This window comes from Varroa jacobsoni, unplaced genomic scaffold (genome assembly GCF_002532875.2).
Source record: "Varroa jacobsoni isolate VJ856 unplaced genomic scaffold, vjacob_1.0 scaffold_121, whole genome shotgun sequence".
Lineage (NCBI taxonomy): Eukaryota > Metazoa > Arthropoda > Arachnida > Mesostigmata > Varroidae > Varroa > Varroa jacobsoni.
The window spans coordinates 189,493-208,453 of record NW_019213023.1 but is presented as its reverse complement, the minus strand read 5'-3'; the positions used below and the strand labels follow the sequence as shown (position 1 = coordinate 208,453).

The 18,961-nt window shown below is 37.7% G+C and overlaps 1 protein-coding gene across 2 annotated transcripts; it reads right to left on the bottom strand.

The window, feature by feature from the left end:
• Nucleotides 1-4,553: 4,553 nt before the first annotated feature.
• LOC111267150 (uncharacterized) lies at nucleotides 4,554-18,600 on the bottom strand. Of its 2 annotated transcripts, none has more exons than XM_022845193.2 (4): nucleotides 18,314-18,600; nucleotides 11,771-11,902; nucleotides 10,254-10,858; nucleotides 4,554-6,096 (listed from the first exon to the last, which is right to left on the bottom strand). In XM_022845193.2, the coding sequence occupies exons 1-4, from the start codon at nucleotides 18,429-18,431 to the stop codon at nucleotides 5,905-5,907; spliced, it is 1,047 nt and encodes a 348-aa protein (XP_022700928.1). In that variant the 5' UTR covers nucleotides 18,432-18,600; the 3' UTR covers nucleotides 4,554-5,904. The 2 variants fall into 2 exon arrangements, with proteins under 2 accessions (XP_022700928.1, XP_022700937.1); XM_022845202.2 differs by having other exon boundaries at nucleotides 18,323-18,600.
• Nucleotides 18,601-18,961: the final 361 nt, after the last annotated feature.

The window sequence follows — 18,961 nt, the reverse complement described above, 5'->3', positions numbered from 1 at the left end:
TTGAAGCAGATCCCTGAAATGGCTGACAACATTTATATATTTATATTCATATAGATATGAATGTTGAAGAATGAATATGTATATATATGTGTAAGGGTAGGGCTGTATTGGCTAAAATTTATTAAACCTAACTGTTAAGAAAATCCCTTGCCACAGTAAAAAAAAAGAAAAAAATTATACAGCCATGTTCAGCTCTACCTCGTGGCCTCAAACAATCATTGATTACTTTTTAAGAAATATTCAATAAGAGATATTCATCTTGTTGACTCATATGCCCCATTAGACAGAAATATACGTGCCGCTTATGATTGTATACGAAGAAGCCAGTCAAAGTAATTGAAGCTGTCAGATACCGTGCTTATAGGTCTTTAGTTCTTTTCGTAGAGGAAACTAATATTGTCGTACAAACGCACAGCACATTAATTTAGACTAAATATAATTGATTCTGTCGGACAGCTAAAGCGAACGGGCCCCTATTTTCGAAGCAGGAACTACTAATGTTGTTTTGCAAAAGTAACGGATGATTTACGAGCCCTGTCTCGCGCTTCTTGTGATGTGGTAGCATTTAGCAACGAAGCTGCATGCAACAGAGCCCCGATTTCCGAGGATTAACTGGAACGACACTCCATGATGGTCCGACGGCCCCAACTGATTATCGGTCTATACCATTGAGGGAACGAAGCCACCTTCTGTAAATACGTCTTCGTTCAATAAAGAGCTACCTGTGTCCTGAAAGCCTTTACTTATGATGCTTGCCATCAAAAATGATTTTTCGTACGCAGCTTTTGCCAATCCGATAGATGGAAATCCTTCTATGGTAAATAGTGGCGAAGATCTGTTGAGCTGTACGAAGTCGGGCTTTAAATGGTCCGAATAAAAGCCACGTCTAACGACCGTAATTGTAAAGCAGATGTAAATGGTGTTCTCCTAAGCCAATTCTACTACACTTATGCCGCTGTTCATTTATGATGAGCAGGCACGGTTCTATTATGGAACAGTGAACAATCGTGATGATGTCGTCCAAGACCCCCTTTTTGCATTCGGTCCGGATGGATTTGCAAAATCTTAGACTCTTATATGAGGACATATGGCTCTCAAAAGGCAATATAGGAAACACACAATACGGCGGAACTGTATTTCCACTAGCGCAAGGACGCAAGGAGGAACATTGTAACAGGGATTTCGAGTTCTTGTGGTGCTATATGACCAACTAGCTTCGTTATATAATCTTGGAACTAATAATAAAACCATAGCCTGCTTGTGCAGCTATCAGAGTGATAGACAAGTCAGAGTAAGTAAATGGGAAATTGAATTAAATGATGATTATCTGGCAAACAGCTATCCCTTATAGGCCCTCTTCTACTCCAGGCAATTTATATTGATCCCAACAGTGTACTCCTTATGGATATTCTGGACAAATCGTACACTGATTAGTGGAAGCCGTGTAGCACTTGCGGAACTCTCAGTGAAACAGGACTGCACTATATGTTCTGTAAAAGCAAATGCAGGCGTAGCACGTTCAATGGTGCTTATTGTTCCACTACCTGGCTCTGCCTTGCGCCGCAGGTCCATAGATACTGCATACACAAATATATGTGTGTGCATATATATATACCCGCACGCCAAGAGTGTAAAAAGAAAAATCGCTTTAAGGGCTCTGAAAATGGCAGGATGGACTTTTTGTATTGTAGTTATACTGCAGTCGACTTCTGTGGTAACCTGAGAAAAGGGCTGCGGTTTTGAAAAAATCTCAGTATCACCGATGACCAAAACTTTCTCTAATCGAGCGAGGTCTAATTTTTGTGCTTATTATCAGTTGTAATATCTTCAAACTTCCGATGTTATTGTAGCTTTCTTTACTAATAAACATCCTTTAAATTCTAGAACGAGGTCACAACTGGAAATGACTGCTGCAGTTTTCATACAAGAATAGATACTACGCAGTGACCTAAATATTAGAGTCCTTTGCGGAGAATGCATGATGAGTTTATCGTTGAACATATAAGACTGGTTTGTAATGATATTTATCAGCATTTTTCACAGTAATCAGTGTATTCGACTTCGTAGACATCGTATAAAAAAAAAAAAAACATTTCAAGCGGTAAGCTGTTGTCTGCGATAAGGTTGTAAAGCAACTTTCCTCGTATGACAATGGTCAAATGATATTCGATAGCGTCTTTTTTACGTTTATTACTAGACGAAAATTCGGTGGTTACGCGCGTTTTTGTCAAACAAACGCCGACAAACAGCTGCTAACACGGCCGCGACGACAACTAAAGAATTATTGTATAGGAATAAAGTAGACAATGTTGAATTCGGTTTGAAAGCTTATTCAAGAATTTGCGTGCTGATAAAAATTACCATTATATATTTATGTATATCCGTCCTTAGATGCATTGTCATCCAAACGGCCAACGTCATTATTATCGCTATCGACGTTACAAAATGAAAGCTACAAATGGAGACGGCGTCAGTGTTCGCGCAACGTTAAAATACCGTTATAAAAGCCGTGCTTCATCTAAACAGCTTTAAGATAATCGGCAGAGGGGCATTTTTGTATCAACTTTGCCTTGATACACCTACGTACGCACATGCTTCTTTGTGAAACACCTCAGCGGCCTTTGCGTGGCAAAGTCAACAAAAATAATTAATTATAGTAATAGTAAGTTGCAGTATATACAAATGTACACTTACATTTACTGGAGATCGCTGTTTACTAAAATAATTGTTATTAAAATAATAGTTATTAAGCTAACTATCACAAGTTGACTATTGAGTCGCGAGGAATAGAAAAAGTCTCTCTAGTTTGAGGGCTTAACTGTGCTACCTTAGCTTTAGCATGTGATTTTAGAATTTGGATGTACCTATAGATTTGCTAACCGGTACCAAAGTACTCGATACAACATGGCAAACACTTTACAAACGTGCATCGAATATTGAAAGAGGCAAATAAATGGTGTGGCCCCTTCGTATTAGCTCTTCTAATCAACTTGATTTCACTTTGACGCCAGTGTCCGACGCACCCATCCCACAACCGAAAATTTTTCTCGATATCTCGGTATTGCGATCGCTCCAACTGTAACCGAGTGATCAAACTTCACATGAATCACCGCGTCGCACTGCCGACCGGTTTAGAAGTTCGTTGTCCTAGTTGTATGTCGTACAGCATGTTATACTTCGACTGATGAAGCTTTTTTAAAAGATTCTACTATCGAATTTAGATTGATAAGGGCTATATGCTATATATAAGCTACAAGCTATATACCGCCGTCCAGCCTGAGAATTAAGTCGTGTTGTTATTATTGTGATACCTCGGCATTATTGCCCGGCTGTTCCTACAGATGAATTATGAAAAGTTCTATTCCCTCCATGTTGCCTTCTTGTTGATTAACCGTTTCATACACCAACATGACTATCTAGTAAATTATTTATGGCACTTCTAGCGAGAACAAGGTTTGGGAATTTGCCGCTCCGTTCCATAGCAAAACGTATGGAACGACTATGACACCACGTACCGATCAAATGCTGTTAGTCCAAACGTTGTTAGACGCGTTCCTGTTGCGGAAGAAAGAATTTTATGATATGATACTCGGCCACCAGCCGATATAATTTCGTTATCTGCTTTATGTTCGCGTGACGGAAGGCTGTGAGGCAGAAGGTGCTTTAACAAAACTTCAAATTATGTTTAGGTATAGGCGTAGGTTATTGATAAAGCTTCTAAATAAGTGTTATCACCATATCGAAATCCATTCAACAATTTTCAATAAATTTACCTGCTTAACTTATACTACTAAACTATGCTACTTTTAATGTGGGAACAGATTCTATCAAATGTTAGTTTCTTACTCAGTCGCAACGCGTCACAAAGGTCGTTATTTTCATATTTCAGAAGGACAACCTGGGGATTTGGTTGACAACTCGGACTCGTTGAGAAAACGTTGAGCTAAATAAAGCGTATCAGAGAGTTCTTTCGCTAGGTCCTTAAGTACTTCGAATTTGCAGAAATTTAATCAATATTTCTAAGATCCCATAAACATAGAGGTTACTGCACCATTAGGAAATCTCTTAGCAAAAGACTTGTACGATACACTGTCAGGTGTCGCACGATAATAGCCACTAAATTTTATATCTGAAGAGGCGCTATAACGGTCACTATAATCATGCGGTTTTCCTTATCGTTCAAGCCTGACCTCAATGGTAAAAGACTTGAATGGTCTTTTACCATTTTTTTTTTCGATCGATTTTGCCGTGTTACCTAGTAGTAATATAAGTAAAAAGTTAGATTACTGCTCCAGCGTTGGACGCATTTTAGGTAAGTTAGCAAAGCTGTTCGCTTATTGTTCGTAAGAGATGATAAAGTCGGTTTTGGGTTAAATCTAGATACGTACAGAACTAGTCCAATAGTATTTTCTACTACAGACATCACACTAATCATATATAATAAGTCAATAATCAAATATAATAAGAAAAATAAAATAAAACAAGCCTTTGGCTTGATTTCTGCGTGAATCCTTATGTACCTACTACTACCTAAATATAGATAACACAATGCCTTTTATCGTTAATCTTCCAATCATCTATTCATCGAGTTTCTTTATTTATCTGCACTACTTCGCGTGATATTTATCAAACTCGTTCTAACGCACATGCATATCACAGTAAAAAAAATCCGCCGTAAAGTACCTGTGTAGTACTGATTGAAAGGTACCGTCAGCCAATGCATGGACAACATTAAGAAGCCACTGCTGAACGCTATTAGGCTTTTTACACAAGTATAGGACTGTATAGGTCTTGTCATCATTACACCGGCAGCTTGAGAACGGCCTTCAGTTCCGTAAGCTGCTTCACTAATAACCGACTTACGTAAACAAAGGATTCATAGGTAATAAGCCGTAATACAGATGTGTTTTGCGGAAGACTTTTCTTGGTTGTGCGGATCCATTTTAATATATTTCTAGATATGTAAGGGAGAAAAGAACGCATATTGGAAGCGAAACTAACGCACTCTTACTTCTCTAAGGAAGTGATTAGGCTAGAGGAATAGGTGTATTTGATTTAGCTCTATATCTCTGTAAGCAAGAATATGTGCAATGCTTGAATTCGTATGGTCAAAGGAGATAAATGGATGAACTTTTGTCTTACGTTGCAAGGCTATACACAGTCGCATTTCTAAATGAATTACTTATTTTTCGATTACAAATTCTCTAATGAAGTTAAATTTAACTTTAAAACTGTGGCTGTAACCAGGATATCTTGACCTGCTATAATCGCGCTTCTGCTAAAAAGACAAAAATATAGTGCTATTCACAGCATGATCGCAGTTCATATGGTCAAAATATGTAGAAACTGTTCACCTGTAGCTCAAAAATGGTGAATTCAAATAATGTTATCAAGTATATCTAGTTATTTAAACTAGTATAAATGTCTGTAATTACTTCAGATTAATATTACTCAGTAACTGCTTTGTGAACCCGGCATGGTAAATGGCCAAGTCTATTATAATAGACTGGACCAGGAATCGTTGTTTCATGTTTCCTTAACGACATAAATTTTGCACAATTGTTTAGATAAAGAAGGTAAATTTATATATATATATATATATTGCATTCGTGTGGTATGTATTTATGCATGCCCTGAAAGCTTTATTTTCGGTTCATTGTTGTTAATAAAGCCAACTTATTTGACCTCTTGTCTTCGCAGTCAATACAGGGTAGATCACCCCGCATCGAAGTAACTATATTACACTACACTTTATACAAGTTCATCTACATATACCTTAATACCTACGAGGCTTTTATCTAAACTGACAAATTATTTGATTCACTTCAGGCCAGACAAAGTGGTCTGTTCTTCACTTATTCTTAGCAGGCGGAACGGTAAAGCACAACACCGTTTTACACTCTATTAGTCAGCGGCAAAATTGAAATTTGCGTATCCAATGAGATCCGCAAAATCTCCGTCCAGAACAGCGTTATTTTTATTCGATTTTCCAGAAGAGATAATTTCACCACCGTGATCAATTGTCTCCACGGAGTAAAAGCTTTGAATGTGTCCGTGAAGCTTTTCTGGGGGTCCATGATGATCTTCGATTATCACCTGAAAAACCAAGCAGTAATTAAAGTTTTCTCTTTAACTTCAGTGGTTTAGAATGAAGCTTTTCTCAACTTAAAACCAACTCACTAGTGCATATTTCTTATTTCTTAAGCTTCTCTAAAAGTAATTTGTACAAACTCGGATCTCCGATATCGCTATAGATATAAGCAAAAAAAGACTTTATTCGAGCTCAAAGCTGAAGTATACAATTTTAAGGAAAATGACCGAAGTTAATAGAAAACTAATACCTGCGGCGCAAATGCAGCCAAAAGTCTAAAGACAACTCGGTGCCTACCCATAGAGTTCAATTGAATATATTCCTATGGGCAGCATGAGCTTTTCTTGAGGTCCCGTGTACATTGGCGTCAGCTCTAATTTTAAACTGAATATTAATCTTTCAAAAATAAAGAATCTTTTTTTTCGTCGATTTGCAACTAATGGACATAGCCAAATATATTGTCACATTTAAATAATCAGCGTTCCGTTCGCAACTATCCTAGAATCATGAACCGTGTGTTGTAATTTTTGCCAATTCTCCTTTCATTTTTATTAGTTAGTCATCCTCTAGTAACAAAACTTATACCATAGCCTTTGAGCGCATGTAGCTTCTGTGAAGTGACACTTCATTGCGTTCTACTTAACTGACCAGATGAATCCTACCGTTCGTTGCTATCGTAATTCTTCAGTTAGTGCCAAATAGATGGAACGAGCTCAAGCAACGCGTTGCTCGTAAGGCCGTACGAATAGTTTTGTTATATATATATAAAGCTTTGTTGCTAAGCAGAAAAAGCTCGACTCAGTTATATCGAACAACGCTCGAGTAGGATGTGATGGAACTCTTAAAGTATTAGTAGTTATCAATATTAATACTACAGTTACGTTGTCTATCTATGATACCCAGAATATTATGTAGTGGGCTAGAAACAATGCCCGATGACTACAAGTACATTAACCCATCGGTGCGCAAAGTGAGAGCAAACATCCGATTGGCTCCATATCCATTCGTGGGCCCTGCCAGACCTACACTTGAATTCATTTAAAAATTACAAATTAAAATAAATTATTTTCCTTATTCAAACCGGGACGAAAGAAAAGGAGAATCAAAAACCTAACATGAAACACTATAGCTGCTGGGCCCTATATCGCATTTTCTAAATAATCAACGTTTAAAGAATAAAAAAAATGCTATTTTATATTGTCGGTAGTCTTTCATCGTACTCGAACATCTCTTGAACACTGTTAGTACCGTGGCACGGCGTTAGCACGCATAATGCTTTTACATTAGAACGCCGTTGAACTTCTGCACCTTTTAAAACACGACATAATTAAGTATTACAGAATATAAATACCATTGGGCTACCTTATGAGTTGCCTTTGGACAACGTATATAAAGAGCATTTAGTTTCTGGTCAGGATCGTCTATCCAATTTCATTTATCTGGGCTTGTGTGTCTACGTTGAAATATAACATACTTTTTTACAAAAGTACATATTTCATAAGTTGGGAAAATGTATTAAAAGAACTGGATGCTACAGAGCAAAGTCTATCGAATGGCCGGCTAATCGGCAGTCGCCCCCTGGTGGAGCTCGACGGAAGAAAGCCCAAGCGATGGGCTGAGGACTACGAAACGGAAATGACAATTAGACCAGGTAAACAATGTAACCAAATGTGCATAAAAAATTGTTGAAATATCTTTTTTATTTAGATACAATTTAAAAAACAAAAAAGTTTCTATTGAGTCCAACTGCCCTGCAATAAAGAACTAAGCTCAATCAAGCACATTCGTAACCGTAACAGTAAGCAATCTTAAAAACAATGATCACTGTCAGACACGGCAGTATACGCTTCTAGAACGAGTTAGATTTTATAATACGTTATTACTGACTTATACTTGTAATCTTTTTTAAATGTCAATTCTGATTTACGCATCGTTGGTAGGTAATATTCAATTTGCCGAGGACAAGGGCTGTGTGCATCGCATTGATTAAACATATAAGATTAATTTCAATTTATTCAACCATATATTATCCCCGGGATATTGCTATGTATAAGACAATGACATAGCATTCAACAAGCCGAGAAGTAATCTTTGTCCTACCCTAATCCCTACATTTCTTTGTCCTGATATCTATTAAGCTCGAGAAACAACTACCGCCAAGACTAGCGTAAGACACCTCCTCGTGGCATTTCCTCACTATTTCACACTATTTTAACACTATTTCTGTTTGCCCTTGTACATCAATGTAGGAAACGATTTAATCCTCTTTGGCGGCGCACGTAGCACATTTACAAACATCAAAAATGGCGTCAAGCTTTTGCCCTTCTTGGTTTTCATAAGACACATTATGTATCCATCCACCTTTTTGCCCTTTAAATTCCTTACAGTTTTAGAGAACCTGAAGCGTATGGTCATTTTTTGCCCAGACATCACGGCTTAATGTGCTTTAAAGCAACACGTAACTGATTTATAAGGCGGTTATTGTCATTCAGTGAGATGCTTACACAGAAAGCCTCCAAGGGCAACTTCGAATCATTGGAAATTACGACTATATTGTATTTCCTCTCGAATAGCAACCAGCTTTACTGTTCTTGACCCATTGTAGTTCTTTATAAACATGACCATTTTCTTCCGTGGATCCACTCGTAAAGTGTATATTTCGCCTTTATTCCGCTTCTAAAGACAATCGATTAAATAACCCAGGTGAAAAGGTATTTGGAATATTTTTCACTGACGTTTTTGGTAGTTGTGATTGATTTGTGTGGTGTTCTGTCTGTCTGTCTGTGTTGGACTAGCCAGATATACAAAAATGTCTTTCTGGCGCTTAAATGCCGTAGATATTTTTTTGATTCCCGACGTTGCTGCCGGGTCGGTAAGCTCAAAACGGTCGTCCGTTTGTTATAGCTTAATAACTTCTACGAGTTTCAGTATTAGGCACCTTGAAGCAAAATATGGCAGCGAAATTTTAGGAGTATCAAACCATTATCGGCTAGTATAATGTACGTATCAGACATTTAACTTACATCTAATCCAATTCTGCGCAACGAAAGCAAACGAAATAAAAAAGAACTTGCCCACAATAACTTAGTCCAGCATTGCATTGCATAACTACACTCATATCTAATATTGAGAACTCAAATAATATCAGTGTTTAAGTTAGTTGTTTTTATATACTTAAACTACGATTAGTTCTATATTATTCAAACTAAGATAGATAATTTTCAACTTAATAAAATTAGGTCACATACTTCTCGAACTAATGCAGCCTTATTTCAATTCCTCCCTTATGGCGCTTTTTTTTGGTACCTTAAACCAGTAGACACGACGACAGTACGTTTTAGACATGCTTCTTAGACAATAACCGACCTTAATTAGGGAGCTAAAAAATGGCGTGAATCTTTTTGGCACTTCATTCTTTTTTGTCCGGCTAACGAATGGAAATCTGACGCAAACTAATATATAAAAAAAACTCGTATTTTCACTAGCAAAACATTGTATTGAAGACCACATGTAAGATTATATTTATTCAGTACTAGATATCTTGTGTGAATAAAGAAGGCCACTATAAGATTTACTGAATATATTATGTTTTTTGAAGCCAAATGAGGACTGCTTACCGCTAATACATATGGATAGGTAAACATGATATCATCAAAAAACGTCAAGCGTGCTATCTCAAATAGCGAAGCAAGAAGTCATTGTAGGTTCGACGTTTCAGGAACTTAGCAGGGCCTTAAGAGGCACTCCCCATAACCTTATATATTCTAATCTATTATTTTATTTTATTTATTTATTTATTATATTTATCTGCTTTATTTTAGTAGGTTCAGTCTCTTCGAATTGCATGGTTATGAAATTTGAACAAGTGTTTGTTCCCTTATTTAGTATGAACTAGACACTTGTGCCAGATAGCGAAGCTTTAATCAGGCCTGACAGCTTTCGCAGTCGGAGACTTCACAAATAATACACGCAAGCGAGATTTTTGGAAAAAGCATTATCAGTTGAGTTTGTCGGCTCTAACTGATAACAGAGCGCCAAGCAATACTTAACATACTCATACACACTTATTATGGCCTTAAGTTAATAATGAATGTAATAGAACAGTATCTACTAGAAGACCCACATGCCATATACTTTGAAAAACTGCCAAGTCACAACAAACCTTTTGTGGTTGGGCATAGATGTGGTCAGCTATGGCCCGTATCTGATGTATACTGTCAAGGCTGCCTAGACCAAGATGAGCAAGAACTGAGCGCAGGTTTATCGAATCTATGCTATCACCGCTCAAAATGTTCACGTCCGCATAATTCTGGTGGTCTTGCCCTCTGTGGGTTACCTTCACCTGCACTTCTGCTTGATGACCGTCGTATAGATCTCGTGTATCATAAACACCAAAATCTACGTCAAACGCAGTGGCATGCTCATTATCAAAGTTTAGTAGACGCTCGATGAAGTCGGTGAGTTCCGACCTTTGGTGACCGCCGAGTACAGTCGGATGCATTTGCCTTATTCCATAACCGTATTCGCCATAGTCTTCCGCGCTGTATTCAATGGGTTTCTGGTAAGATGCTTGAGGCACCACTGCAGCATAAGGTAAATGTGATGTGGGATCATAGTAAGGAGCAACTTCGCTTGTCCTGTGCATAGATCTCACCGAGACGCCCGTTTTTCGATAGCTTAGAGGAAAAGGCTGGGGATGATGATTCTTGCTATAGGAAACAGCATGCTGATGCTGATTTTCATCCGTGTGCACGACCGTCCAAGTTACTGGTAATAGAAAGTATAAGATGAACCGCCTCATATTATGTTGCAGGTGAAAACTGAAGTGTCCACGAAATTTCATCGATGTCACCTGGACAGCTATTGACCGCACGAGTTATTCTAACTGCTGGTACAACATGGGCAATAACATCGTTTTGAATTGGGGAAGGGCGCTGCTGGGTAAGTGGAGGTACCACTGATGCGAACTAGTCTCTGCCAGCACACGTAAATAAAGTTAGTTACCTGTTAACAGATAGTGCTAACAGGCACCGCCTATCGGGCTCATAGTGAACCACGAACCTCATATTGTCCCACTATCCGATCACTACCGCCTACACAGAAAATACCGTGATCTACAACGCGAAAACAGGTCCATCAATGCTGTAACTACATCAACAATAAATACCGCATTCAACGTAATTGTAGTGCAGTTTTTGCGTGTTTTTCAGGCCTTGTAGGGCTGCTATTTGAGGGTCAGATTAGGCAATGAATTTATCACATTTAAAAAACTTCAAGTATTTATCTAGCAATCATTATCCTGTTAATGCAAAGTGTTCTTTGCATCGTTGTATATCAATCAGATTTTGGTTACTTAACTCGGTTTAATGACCAAAAACGACTGTATGTATATATGGCGGTATTCCCAATATGGCTGGTATACCGATATATATATATATATGTATCGATATATCATTGAGAATGAGATACTATACGATTATTGGGTCGGGAAACTGGAACAAATGTTGACTGAATCTAACGCATCTCTCAAATGAGACATTACGTGAATTATGTAGTATATTCAACACTTATGTACCTATGAATTATGAATATAAAGCGTCTTAAACAACTAGAAAAGACGTTTAATTACGTTTAACTACTTTACCTAAAAATCCATCAAAATATTGATGTACTACGTACGTACATATACGCGCACTATACGCACTGAATCATCCTGCTCGAACGTTGTCTGCGTAAAGCCGTAGCTACAAAAGGCTTCATAGTTACTGCCATAGACAGCCTTGTCGGAATGACAGCTAACGTCGGGACACGCTGTTTGATATAATAAAAGACACAGAAGGGCAACATCATTCAAACTTAATTTTTAGGAATAAATGTAAACCGCCTATGTTAGAGGGCTGTAAATGCCACCTTATAATGAACAGCTATCAAAATAAATAAATAATAAACAATAATATTAATCATAATTATTAGATATCACAAAGTAATAGGTTTCACGTTTTTGGGCAGTTGTTATTTTACTTTGTATTTTTCTCGTTGAACCACATGGAACAGGTGTAGCAACCAAAGAATTCGAATATTATTAAAAATCACAAATTTTTCCAGACTATTTGTAAGGCTTAAAGCAACCATACGTTGGGTCTAAGAATGGTGACACGGAAGGATTAAGCTCATAGCGGTCCCATAAAACATAATACATGCTAGCAAATCTTTAAATTGTACGAATTGTATGTACAGGTCGTTTTATACTTCAAAAAGAAGTTTATCGAGCTTTTTTTCCTGTTGGGCAGCGTCGGAATGCAACTGGGCCAATGTTGGATTTAATAAATCTCATACGTCAAAGATGCCTGTTGACGATCATATAACTGTAGGTAATTTTCTCGCCCAGTTCATGAATTGTTTACTGGCCGTTTTTTTCAAAGTGTCTTCAGTTAATCCTCAGCGACCTCAGATAGCCTAGCGGGGCGGGGTGCATTTGTTAGTTTCGAGATGCGATTCTTAAAGTTCACAAAATGAGCAATCCTCTTAGTTGCAGAGTCCTTTCTGTACATGGCACAAGTATCGCATCCGTAAAACATGTTAGAAATATTGCTTTTTTTCGCCTAGAAACTGCACCGGCACAATGAAGTTGCAACCGACTTATGAAGGATAGAGAAAACACTTTCGAGCGATATACAGAAGTAAAGAAAAATCAAAAAAAGAGGCAATGCCAAAACAAGCCAAAAGAAAAAAAAATATGCTTAATGTACAAATCCTGCAAAATCGCTAGTAAGTATACAAAAGCCATATATATATATATATAACATAGGCACATTTTTTACTACAGAATTAAATTAAACTACAGAACAGAAAAATGGTTATATGTATATTTTTCTCAAACAACATTAGAATAATGTGTTTAAGAAAATCGAAAAAAGTATTATATTAAAATATATGAAAACCGGCATAAAGTATAAAATGACATGAAGAAAGGAAACAGTAAAAATCAAAAGAATAAAAACGCCTCAGTAGCCCAGTGATGCAGGCAGGCAGTAACGCCGGGAACCTAAAACTCTTGACGAAGGTCCCCCGCATCTGACGCTCCGCAGGGCATATATAAACGTATGGAATCTTCTACACGCAAATTTATAACTATTTATAACTAAAATGCACTTTAAAAGTAGTTTTTTATTTATAAATTTTGCCCATATATTCTTATGGAGAAACAAACGTAGAGAGTGCATGTGTCGGATTATCTTTAAAACCTTTAGTTGAAAAATGTATATAAATAAAGGGTAAACTATTGACGATGTGTCATTCATACTTAAGCTGGAAGCTGATATCTAACGGCTGGAAAGCAATCGACTACTGAAGATATCTATAATACTTTTATATGAAATAACTACTGTTATATTGCAGAAAATCCTACAAAGAGAAGAATCTGGCAAAGTTAATTTAAAGCTGGGCGACGAATAGAAGATGCTTTATTTATATTACCGAATCAGGAAATTAGATCATAAAATTAAGAAAAGCCATCTGATTGGTATTAAAAAGCACAGAATTCTACAGATTATGGCGGTTGACAAGCACGAGACTAATATATATATATATATATATTTTCTTAATTTTATGGTCTAATTTTTTATATATATATATATATATATATATAAACAGAGAGAGAGAGAGAGAGAGAGAATATTTGAAATCAGTTTAAATTTGTAGATGGTAGAAAAATACTCGGAACGAAAAATAGAACTACGACCTAGTACGTTTTTGCCAACGATATGGTACTTTTTACAAAAGACCTGAATCGCAACAAATGGAGAAGCCGTAATTTCAATTGCACTTTAATTAAAAGAGGCGAACGGATGTATTAGATGATCCTGCAGGTATTGACACTGAATAACTTTTGAACCATGTGCCGCTAGGAGATTAAATTTGGCTGCTAAATACTTTAGATCTCTGGAAAGATGTGAGTAAAAGTTGGAATTACTTTAGGGGAAATCAGATGAAAAAACATATTTCGGTCTCAAAAATAAACGCTTAACTATCAAGTTCCTGTTCCTCGAATTCATTGAAGCTTGGTGAAGGGGCTAGATAAGGATACGAAAACATATATCTATGTGCGAAAGTATATGCAAACGCTTCAAGAACGGATATTGGGATGTTAAAGTCTAGCAAAGAGTATGATCAGATAGGTTTAGACCTAAAGTGACGGTGGTATTTACAGTAGACGTTAGAGGCATTTACTATCCTGAGATAATAACCGGAGATAAAATAATGAATGCAATCCGATATCTCAAGGTCTTCAAGAGACTAATAGACCGCTAGGACGGCATTCGAAGGCACGCAGTCTGGGTACTTGCCATAGATAGAAAAATTATATATGGTAACGCGAACAGCAGTGCTATGGCTGTCTCCGTGATAGCTTAGTGGGTAACATATTTAACTGTTAATCCTAGGATACGACGTGACCCAAGTTCAAACCCGGCCAGTGACACACTTTATTTCGTGCTGGGAGCCAGCCGTATGATGGAACGACTAACGTCGATCCTGGACGGAATGCGCAATACAGCCTTCGAAAGATGCCAGAACGCTGGGAAAGATCTGAATCAATAACATAGGGCACGTCTAGTAAACATGAGAAAATCACCATGTTAGCCCAACGACTTCAAAGGTTATTCAATGTTGAAGTCCGTCGGTTATTATATTACGACTCAATCGCACTCGCGATACCAATAGTTTATCGTCTATACAACAATTGTTGGCAACAAAATCCTACATTTTCGGGCGTCGCCGTTAGGTGGCTGGCTTCCATCAGGAAACAAATCATTTGTACAGAATTCGAAGCTGTATGGATGTTTCGCGCCATCGTTTCGTGATCCGTGTTTGTTTTATCAACATGATTAATTGTCATTACGGCATTTATTTTGAAATACGTCGTGTCGAAGTCCGTAGTTGCAATGTGAAGATTATGCGAAGTACCCTCTAATCGCTACAAAAAACTTGAGCTAATTTAATAACCATAATTTTAACTACTTGGTTTTTCTCCGTATTTTTTTCTACTTTTCTGCACAGACGGGCATTGTTTGCCCCTATGTATCCTGCATGGATGGAGCTTCCGCATGGGCAGATCGCAAAGTTAGTTGTGCTGTCAATAGCATATATATAAGGCCTGAAACCTGCTAGTGGTGCTTCGGCATGGAATAGAAATGTATCTTGATTTATGGATACATGAACTGGATTTTCAGATTCAGATATCATTATTACGCGTTAGATCTGATTCAATCACTTCTAAAGGACGATTTGTACGACATGAAACATTCAAATGCCTAATTGCCTCTAAAAATCTTTATACATTTATAATCAGAGCGGACCGTCAATTTAGCAGTATTTCATGTAAGATTTTATCAATGATAACCACTAGATGCAAGCGCCGATTATAAACCTTAGAGAATTCATCTAAACGCAATACAAGAAAGAATGTCCTCTATAGGACAAGCTCGCCAGCCGGTCACAATACAATTGCATAGGATGTGGCCTTCAGAGAAGAGTGTCGCTATACGCAATGAAAACATGGTCAATACTCAAAAGCTATATTGAATCTCTGAGGGCGCTACATTGCCATGCTATGCGATTTGAAAGTGGTTTAGAAGGAACGTATTTATGTTGTTATAATGGAACGCGAATAATAATGCCCGTGAGCTATCTAGGAACAATTAGGTCTGTACAAAGGTGGCATAAAATGTTGCTTTTGAGCGTTCAACGACATAAATTGTAAATTGAAAGTCGGCCTCCAAAGCAACGCCTACATATTCATATGATGGACCCACGTGAAGTACGGTGCCACCCTGACAATAACGATAACAGGGTATTTTGCTCTAGATAATATGATTTTTTTTTAGATAACATCATCTCGCGTTTGGCCAGTACGCAGTTAACTGAACCGCCGTGCCGATCACAAACACATTCTTTTTTTTCGTGGACTGAGGCTTCTTGCAAGAGCAAAGCTAAGATCCCTTTTTCGAACCACCTCGTAACGGTGATAGATGAGCTTCTCGGCAGATACATCGGCCATCAGCTTAAGGATGACTGAAGGTAACAAGTAACGCTAATCAAAAACAACGTATTCTGATACGAAGCATTTTAAAATTATCATTTCTTTTTGAATATTGTCAATACCCTGTTAATGGTTGGTTACCACATTTACGTATCGAAGGAACATTCAAATATTTTATCATGTTTTAGTTCAGTGAGGCGTCGTAAGCGGGTTCTCGTACTCTGCAATCTCTTAAAAGAGCCTTCTGTGGGATGTGTCTGCGGAAGACAAGTGACCCGATAAAGCACTGATCCGGTTAATACAGCTGATTTACTGCGATTCGTGCACTAATTGTTCCGGTGTGTATTAGACAATCGAAATTTATGGATGAGTTTCTGGTATTGATCCTCTACTTTTATGCTTGACTCAAAGAGGACGCCAGAATCTATGCCAATTGGACTTGCTCTTATCAGTCAAAGTCAGTTTTGTAGTAGTAAACCCGCAGAGGCCATTTGGAGCCAGGATTTAGGTGTACGATTTTAAAGTTATGGTTAAATCATACGAGACGACTGGCGAGAGCGCAGCCGAGACCAATATACTCTTTTCGTTGCAATTTGAATGTTAATAACATGACTACGAACCAAAATGTATACGGCTCCGTATTTTTTATTGAACCGGTCACGGCAAAAGATCTTGCTCAAGTCTCACTGATAAAACTTCTGTCAGAATTTTGAGACAAACAAAAATAGGTCAACGCACCACAAGCTGCTGGCTCCTCTGACAAATGGCCGTTAAGAGCACAAACTTAATTGATCGTATGCATTATGTCGGCTGATATCATTAAGTTTTGTCATCCTAAAGATATAATTAGCTCCAAATCTACTACTCTTACCAATCTGTGACGAAACTAGAGCGATAGAAAGCCAGTGTTCACTGTAGTTTAAGAAAACGACTCAGAGGTCCTAGAGGACCAAAGATGATTACCAGGACACAAGTAAAGTTTTAGTGTTACGTGGGTATTTTTCGTTTCATTATATAGTCATACTTTATTAACTATTCCCGGACGGAAGTTAACGACCAATTCTTTGCACTTAATTACACTTAAGTCTCAACATACGCACGACGCAACGTATGTTTTTGTGTAGTTTTTTTTGTGCGCATTTATGTGTTATACATCTAGCGCTATTTTTGTTGTACGAAATGGAACCAAAGTACCAAGCTCACTCTGAGATCCTCTTGAATTTTACTAGCAAACTAAAAGACATATAGAAACGTTGTTGATACAATTTTTAAGAGCTATCTATATTCACGTGACTGAAATAAAATTCGATCTAAAAATACTGAAACGTAGTTTCGAGCCTGAACAATACTTGCGGTACTATATTAAAATGCAGCTCTTTTCCAAATGGCGCGGTGCAGCAGTTCGTGTTCTATTTATCGGGTGGATTATGTGCCCTATCACCTGTATGCGGTATCCCTAACAAGAATTCTCAGCTAGTTACTCATTGTGCGTATATTTTATTTTGTTTAGTGTGGTACGCAGTATTAATTGGAATGGAGCATGCAGTCAGTTAATATTTTAACATATAACGCCAACAGAGCTAAATGTGGCACGATCGTGGCGAGCCACGCAACTGTTTATGACAAAAAAACCTTAGGGTGCGAAAAAAAGGCCACTTTTAGGTTTAACCGCGCAAAACGAAAGGCTTCTGGTATGAAAGGTATGAGAAACCTAGACTGGCAATTGAGAATTTCGAAAATGCCAAGGATGCCGTTTCGTAGGTCGCTGTATAAATAATATGAATAAATAGGTTAAGGAATGAGTCGCATTGTGTAATGTTTAAACATGGTCACCTAATGTTGTTATATAGTTGAATAGAGGGAATACATTTGAACGTCTCATGAAATAGTTATTTTGCCGAACTGCGTCACAAAGAAAGAGGAACTGAGCAGTCACACACGAAACACCAGGCCAACTAGTGATAACTGAATACTGTCCTATAAAAACCTAAACCGTCTTGTCGTACATACTACTCAGCTATTCAAGATCATAGAGCAGTGACATACTAAAGTAATACAATTTTGCTAGAACGTAAAGTTAACTTCAAATTATCGTTTCCACATCCAGCTACGATTGCGTCTTACGTATCTCGTTTCGCGACTGCACAAAAATTGGAGTAACATACATGTTCGCGACTAAATACCATGCGTACTAGTAGAAAATTCGTTGCCGTTCCTTTGCACCACAGATAACAACCGGAACGTAATCACACACATAACACAAAATGTTCCTAATATCATTTTGTAATGCATCTTATACATATGCGCCTACGTCAATTGACGCTCTGGCATATGTTATGCCAGAGCATCAATTGACACTGAGAACAATAAGAACGTCTAATTCTGCAGTGAAAATTCCCGTTACTACCATAAGCCCACTATCACTAGAAACGTCAAATAACTTATATGGGCGGCTTTTCTCCTAAAACTCAATTGAGAAAGCAATAGATGGAACGATAGGGAAGACCCGTGACTCGGCTTAGTTTTGGTTTTACGCAGTACGCACACATACGCTTTTGCAATCGCGATTCCTCTTAGCAGCACCAACTTGAATGACCCTGTTTCCCCGATTCACTAGATTTATTATTTTACTTCGCTAATTCTGAACGATTGGTAACAACTGCTCCATTATAGTGACCCTATCGCAGTTGTTCTTTTTTGTATATTTCAGTTAGTTTATTTTATACCTCTCCCAGTTGCCCCGCTTTTTTACTGCCACTAATTCGTTTTTACATTATATGTTTGCTGCTATTTGAAGCGTTAACTGCTTCTTACCATAATATAAATCCAAA